This window comes from Pelophylax lessonae (assembly GCF_965119305.1).
Source record: "Pelophylax lessonae genome assembly, chromosome: 8".
NCBI classification, from domain to species: Eukaryota; Metazoa; Chordata; class Amphibia; order Anura; family Ranidae; genus Pelophylax; species Pelophylax lessonae.
In genome coordinates, this window is record NC_138775.1 from 263,184,548 (window position 1) to 263,192,381 (window position 7,834).

Sequence of the window (7,834 nt, forward strand, 5' to 3'; positions counted from 1 at the left end):
ACAGAGCTCCAGTGTTTCTTTGTGGAGAGAGGAGAACCTTCCAGGAGAACAACCATCTCTGCAGCCCTCTGCCAATCAGGCCTGTATGGTAGAGTGGGAGGACGGAAGCCACTCCTCAGTAAAAGGCACATGACAGCCTGCCCGGAGTTTGCCAAAAGGCATCTGAAGGACTCTTAGACCATGAGAAACAAAATTCTGTGGTCTGATGAAACAAAGATTGAACTCTTTGGCCTGAATGACAAACGTCATGTCTGGAGAAAACCAGGCACCACTCCTCGCCTGGCCAATACCACCCCTACAGTGAAGCATGGTGGTGGCAGCATCATGCTGTGGGGATGTTTTTCAGTGACAGGAACCTGGGAGACTATTCGGTATCAAGGAAAAGATGAATGAAGCAATGTACAGAGACATCCTTGATGAAAATTTGCTTCCGGAGCACCCTGGACAACGACCCTGAGCACACAGCCGAGATAACAAAGGAGTGGCTACGGGACAACTCTGAGAATGTCCTTGAGTTGCCCAGCCAGAGCTCTGACTTGAGCCCGATTGAACATCTCTATGATGATCTGAAAATGGCTGTGCACCGACGCTCCCCATCCACCCTGATGGAGCTTGAGAGGTCCTGCAAAAAAGAATGGGAGAAACTGCCTAAAAATAAATGTGCCAAGCTTGTAGCAGCATACTCAAAAAGACTCGAGGCTGTAATTGGTGCCAAAGGCGCTTCAACAAAGTATTGAGCAAAGGCTGTGAATACTTATATGGGATTTTTTTCATTTTTTTATTTTTAATAAATTTGCAAAGATTTCAAACAAACTTCTTTCATGTTGTCATTATGGGGTATTGTTTGTAGAATTTCGAAGAAAGTAATGCATTTAATCCATTTTGGAATAAGGCTGTAACATAACAAAATGTAGAAAAAGTGAAGCGCTGTGAATACTTTTCGGATGCACTGTAAATGAGCTTGTTGTGCATCCAATTTCAACTTCAACCTTCACTTCCATTTTGGAGTGTGACACTGGAAATTTGTGCCCATTTAGCCAAAACGGCATTTGTGAGGTCAGGTACCTCACCTTATATGCAGTTGTTACAGTTCATCACAAAGGTGTTCAGTAGGGTTGTAGTCAGGGCTCTGTGCAGGCCACTTCAAATCCCTCCACACCAAACTCATCAAACCATGTCTTTATGGAGCTGGATTTGTGCACAGGGACAGTCATACTGGAACAGAAAAGGGCCTTCCCCAAACTGCTGCCAATAAAAGTTGTAAGTGCACAATTACAGTATCTAAATGTATGTTTAAGCAATCATGGCACCCTTCACCCTATGGAAGCTATCCTTCAAACCATGGAAGCTATCCTTGTGACTTTAAATTTACATGCTTGAGGCCTGTCATCCTGAACCTAGCTTCCAGGGATATGGCGGCTCCCAGAGCTCTATCTTCACATGTTCACTTAAAGTGACCCTGTCAGAAAATTAAAATGAATGTCAAATAACTCTCCCTGCAAAAAAAAAAAAGAAATGCCTGCACTGACAAATTCTGCTCTGTTAAAAATAATTCTTCCCCTGGAGTCTGCTGAGAAACCAACACTTCCAGGAATATTAATCCTCTGCTATTCTCTTTGGTTCTTCCCACCAATCCTCATATCATTACTATGTCCTGTGGTTATTTCTTCTCAATGGATCGGTGTAAATAGCTTTTTGAAAGCTTTGAAGTCCAACTTACTTCAGACACAACCTTTCATTTAGTTTTGGATAGAGCAGTGAAGGCTTGGAACTATAGGTTTTTAAATGTTAAGTCCCAAAGAGGAAAAATCCCCCAAATTGGGACACAGGCAAGAGATGACAAACTCGTCCCTATTCTATTCAAAACTAAAGAAAACGCGTTTGCTTGAGGCCAATTCCAGTTTTAACATTCCCCCTTCCTCCTGTCCCCTACCACTGCATTTGTTTTTCATTTACTTTCTACTTGCCCTTCTTCCTTAGGCCCCTTTCACACAGGCGGACCGTTCAGATCCGCCTGTTGGTTTTTTTTGGCGGATCTGAACGGTCCCCCCATGCATTCCTATGGGGCATCGGATGGCAGCGGAGACAAGTCCGCTGACATCCGACCCGATCTGATCCATCAAATCTGGACGGATGGAAACCCTATTTTCTATCCGTCCAGCGGATCGGATGGGATCGGATGAGAACAGATTGACGGTCCGTTCTCATCCGATTTCCCCCATAGAGATGCATGGGGAACTGACAGCTGTGTCTCCGCACACAGCTGTCATCCTCCTGCTCAGCGGGGAATCGGCGGATCGATCCCCCGCTGAGAAAAACGGACTCTGTCCGGCGGACGGAGTGTGTGAAAGGGGCCTTAGGGTTTCAGTCCAGTCATGTGACATGCAGGGTGGTTTTCCTCCCCTTTCTCTGCTCTCAGCTGTGGGGCAGTCCTCAAGGCTACAGGGAACTCCTGCTTCTGGCAGCTTTGGTTTACCTTGTATGGTTGCTTATCTTAGTGACAGGCCCGTAGGATGGTATAGGAGAGGAGAGGTCAAGAGACCAGTCACAGGAGATGGCTTATTTGAGCAAAGTGGCGCCCTAGGTTTGGGTCTACAGGGAAATGAAACTTATGTGCAGAGAGCTGCCTGCCCTGCAGTGTAATGTGTGTGGTGGTGTTGTAGTTTACCGGTCAGTGTAGGGCTATACGTACCTTTTTATGCTTGTTCAGTATCCCAATATCCCTCAGCTGTGAGAACCATCTGGAGACAGATGTTGGTTTTAAGTTGTAGCTCCAATGACCTTTCTGTGCTGGTGTCACATGTCTTGTTCTTCTGTAGCAAACAAACTTGATTTGTTGATGATACATTCTAATCATATTTCTTTTCCTCCTCCAGAAACCTAAAGCAAAAGAATGGCACCCTCCGGGAGGATTTATCCTTGGACTCTGGGCTTTGATCCTGCTCATTTTCTTCAAGACATATGGCATTAAGCATATGAAGCATATTTTCTGAGCCGTGTGACGCCATTACAAGTACTACTGAAGCTCAGGAATATTCTGCACTGGTGTCGCTGCAAATCCTGCTGTATATTTGCTGCTGATCCTTTCACAAAGCTGAATATTTATAGACTGGGACTGGCCAAAAATCAACGCGATTTACTACACTGAAAGCTTTCTGGTTTATGCCATATTGGGGAGGTTTTTTTCTTTCTTTTTTTTTTTTCTAACAACAAGGAAATGGTCACTAAGTACTGCTGAACGAATTTGCAGAATTTTACCTGACGCATCATTATTTACTACCTAGAGTGGACCTGTCCAAATAGAGCTACGATAGAGCTGCCATTGCTGATTTGTTTGTGAATATGCAGGCTGCAGGGATTTTTGCAGCCATTGAAGTGTCCACACATCTGAATTGTGTATACTTGTACTAGTCTTGGGATTTGATAGAGAAACCTGAGAGAGGATGATGGCCCTGGTACTGTTCTCTTTAGAAGCTAGTCAGCATTAGCAGCTCCCATATATTTATATACTGGCTGCTTCCTTTTAAAATGTAAACAAAACGAAAAGAAGGTGCTTCTAAGTGCAATAAAACCGAAAACTTTTAATTGCCCAGGCAATATTAAAAACACTTACAAGATAAATAGGGTATGCAGGATCATTAGTATGTGTGGGACATCCAGCACGGAGGTTTCCTTTAAGATGTAGTAGCTGCAAGATATATTCCAACCGGCCAGAGGTGGAGCTGCTCTTCCTGGATTCCAATACACATCTCCACCACTGGCCAGTTGGAATACATCTTTCTGCTGTTACATCTTAACCTCTTTAACACCGGAGGATTTTGCTGTCTTACGTTCAGGCCACTTTTTGCGATTCGGCACTGTGCAAATTTAACTGACAATTGCGCGGTCATGCAACGCCATACCCAAACGAAATTTACGTCCTTTTTTTCCACAAACAGAGCTTTCTTTTGGTGGTATTTGATCACCTGTGCGATTTTTACTTTTTGCGCTATAAACAAAAAAAAAAGAGTGTAAATTTTGAAAAAATAACTATTTTTCACATTTTTTATATGAAATTCCCCCCCAAAAAAATGTAAAAATCAAAAAAATTTTTAAATTTTTGGCCAATTTGTTTTCTGCTACCTATGTTTGGTAAAAAAAATCGCAAAAAGCGTATTTTGATTGGTTTGCGCAAAAGTTATAGCGTTTACTAACAAAGGGAAAGATTTTTGTCCATTTTGGTGTTTTTTTTTAACGAGTAATGGCGGCGATCTGCGATTTTTTTTGCGGTACTGCGACATTGCGGTGGACAGATCGGACCCTTGACTGACATTTTTGACACTTTTGGGGGTACCGGTGACATTACTGCAGTAATCAGTGCTATGAATATGCACTGTTACTGTAAAAATGACACTGGCAGGGTAGGGGTTAATTTTATTGGAGAAGGAGGGGTTAATGTATGCCTGGTGCTTACTGACGTGTGTGGGGGGAGGTTACTGAGTGACACAAGGACAGATCGCATGTTCAGCTATGCTGAACCATGCTATCTGACCCTGCCTGTCACTTAAGAGATCCGCCCACTCTGTTTACACAAGCGGGCGGATCTCCAAACTCGATTCCCTGACGATCGGGAAAGAGCAGCGGCGATCGCCGCCGCTCCTCCCCTGGCCCAACTCCCGCTGTGACTGAAAACAGTGGGAGCGCGCCTCCGGTGGTGCGCGAGCGCAGCCTACAGGGGGAGGAGTCCAGCGACGTAGGTCTATGTCGCTGGACGGGATCGTGCCACATTGCCGCAGTAGTGTCAATGTGGGCGGTCGTAAAGTGGTTAAGGGAAACCTCCCCGCTGGACAACCTACACATATTGATGAACCTGCATACCTTTTATATCTTGTAAGTGTTTTCAGTCCTCCTTGGGCAATAAGAATTTTTGGTTTTATTGCACTTAGAAACGCAATGTCTTTTTGTTTTGTTTGTTTTTATCAGAGTGTACTTCCCGCTAATGGAGTGCTGCTGAGGTGCTTTACAGCAGGGATCCTCAAACTACGGCCCTCCAGCTGTTGCGAAACTAAACGTCCCATGAGGCATGATGGGAATTGCAGTTCCTGAACAACTGGAGGGCCATCGTTTGAAGACCCCTGCTTTACAGGACATCCCCTGCCAATCCCATCTCCTACCTGGGCCACAATATGAAGCTTTCACCTGAGAGGGTCTACCTTACCCAGAGCGCCCTATATTCCACCTCTTCTTCCTTTTAAAATGTACCTGTCATTCTTTTTTCTTTTCAAGTAAACATTGACTTGTGTTGGAAGATAGAAAGTTAATCATGGTGCTCTTGTTTTATCATGTAAAGTGATTCTTTCTCGACAAAAAAACCTAAGCAAAACACAACAAAGGCAAAGATCCCATACCTGACTCTGTCTGTTAACCACTTACATAATGATTGTGATATTGTTTTGGTATTCTATGAAACCCAAATAAAAAAATGTTTGAAAAAAAAAAAACTAGGGCATCTTGTAAAAAAAAAAAAAGGTGCTAATCGTCTTCCTTTCTCCTGTAGCACTGAGGTAGTTCTCAGTGCTACAAGGAGCCGCCAAATCTGGTGGCTTGTGTTTGGTTAGCATAGCTGCTCATCAGATTGACAGGCTCGTAATGATGCACAGGAGGGGTAGGTCCAAAGACCAACCACAGGACATTTGAGCAAGGGAGTGCTCCAGGTTTGGGGCCTCCCGGGGTTGCTCTACAGGAAAACAAAACTGCCTACCCTGCAGTGCAAGTTTAGGGGTTGTTGTAGTTTAATGGCCAGGGAAGGGCTGCATGTACCATTCTGCTTGTTCAGTATCTGAATATCAACAAAGGTTCCTTCTGTAGCAGAGGTTCCCATGGATGAACTTATTACTCAGCTGAAGGAACTGTATGGTAATAGGACAAACATTTCCAAAGAACATTTCTCTCTTGGTAAAGAAATATTTATTTAAACACCAGCAACACGTGTCATGGTGAATGCTCACTTCCTCAGTTAAAAAGTGTAAAACAGATTTGATCTACAGCTATGTCAGTGACATTCAGCTACGAAGAGCGTTTGTGTATCTTGGTTATGAATGCTTTTGACGTGTCTGCTGATCAAATCTCTGTTATACCTTTTATCTCTGGAAGGGACCATTCATCACAAAACACATGAAAAAAGAAACATTCCTCAGGACTTGAAGAGGAATTCTAGCTTAAAGTGCTTGTAATGGTACAATTAAAAATAAAATAACAAACATGTCATACCTGCTCTATGCAGTGGTTTTGCACCGAATACCCCAGAGATCCTCCTCTTCTCGGATCCCCCCCCCCCTCCTGACCTCTCCCCCCTGCTGAGTGACCCCAGAGCGAGCGACTCGTGCATCCTCACTACCGAGCTTGCCCTTTATGTCCATAAGACACACAGAGCATGGCTCGGCAATTCTAGGACAATATCCCCCCAGACATTATCCCCCCCGGACAATATTCCCCCTGGACAACATTCCCCTGGACAATATCCCCCCTCTAACCCTAACCCTATGTCCAGGGGGATGTTTTCCGGGGGGATATTGTCCCGGGGGATATTATCCGGGGGGATGTTGTCCAGGGGGATGTTTTCCGGGGGGATATTGCCCGGGGGGATATTGTCCTGATACCCACTGGAGCCCCCATCCCCCGCTCACTGGGCAGTGACTCCTGCTGCTGTGTCTGAGCAAATAAGGAAAGGGATACTCGGGAGAGCCAATGCTCTCCTGCACATTGCTGGATTGAGATTGTGCTCATGTCATTTTAAGGAAGGAGCTGCACACTGAGGGTTTTTTACCTTCTTGCATAGAATGCATGAACCACTTTAACACTAACTATGGTATAAAATGTTCCCTCCCACCCCCTGCTACCTATCCTTTTTACCCTGTGTAAAAAAAATGTGTATACATGCATATTTTCAGTCCACTCTGGTCATGTGATCTCGCAGATCTGTCTGACCTGTGTGAGGGAAGAGGGGGGCATCAATAACAGCTGGGACATGGGGGTCCTATGGTTTGTCACCGTTCCTGGAAATCTCAGCCATTGTTGAGCGCTCCCCCCTCTCCCCTGTACCCATTACTTAATGACACAGAGGATCACATGACCAGACTGGAAAAGACTGAAATAAAGTAAGTGACACATTTTTTTTTTTTTTACATAGGTTAAGAAGAATAGGTATCCTAAAGTTCCTTTAACTGTGTAATAAATTGATCCACGTCCGTCGCTGCTAGAGTAGAAACCTTAGGGCTTTTTCCATCTAGACCCAGCAGGGGACATGCTATCTGACACATCCAGAAATGACTGCAAGCAGTGGTGTCTGAAGCTCTTCAAGAGCTCTCTGGAAAGGTACGCACAAATCGCCTTCTTTTATAGGCTGCCTTTTAAAAATGTATTTATTTATTTTCCATGAGACAGGGTCACTTTAATCCAACTCAGCCAAACATTTTTTTTTAGCTTTGGATAGTGTGTGGAAGGGTTAGACTTGTCAAGGTTTTATTGCTGTTTGTGTCCCTGCTGGGGAGATTTATCCTCACTCCAAGCCCCAACCTGTCATAGGGACTGAAAATGAGGTTCCATCAAAAATACAAACACAATTGTCTTTTTTATTTTTTTATAGAAAGGGTAAAGGTTAGGATGCCTGCAGGTGTTATTGTTGTGTCCCTACTTTGGGTATTTTTCCTGTCCTGTGACATCCTGCTAGAATGGCTATTCCTGCTTGTCCACCATTTTGCATACACAGAGTGAAAAACATGAAAAAAAAATATTTTTCTGTCACCTCTCTGTTGGTGGTACATAGACAAGTGTTCTAAGACATAATCTCATATTC

General features: G+C 44.1%; 1 protein-coding gene across 1 annotated transcript in view; it reads left to right on the forward strand.

Annotated features, from left to right (window-relative positions):
• Window positions 1–3,170, forward strand: part of PIGK (phosphatidylinositol glycan anchor biosynthesis class K) — a 284,181-nt gene extending 281,011 nt beyond the window's left edge. The window contains exon 11 of the mRNA XM_082266226.1: window positions 2,877–3,170. Within this exon, the coding sequence (XP_082122352.1) occupies window positions 2,877–2,993 (117 nt within the window). The 3' untranslated portion in view covers window positions 2,994–3,170. The remainder of the gene's footprint in view (window positions 1–2,876) is intronic.
• The last annotated feature ends 4,664 nt before the right edge of the window (window positions 3,171–7,834 follow it).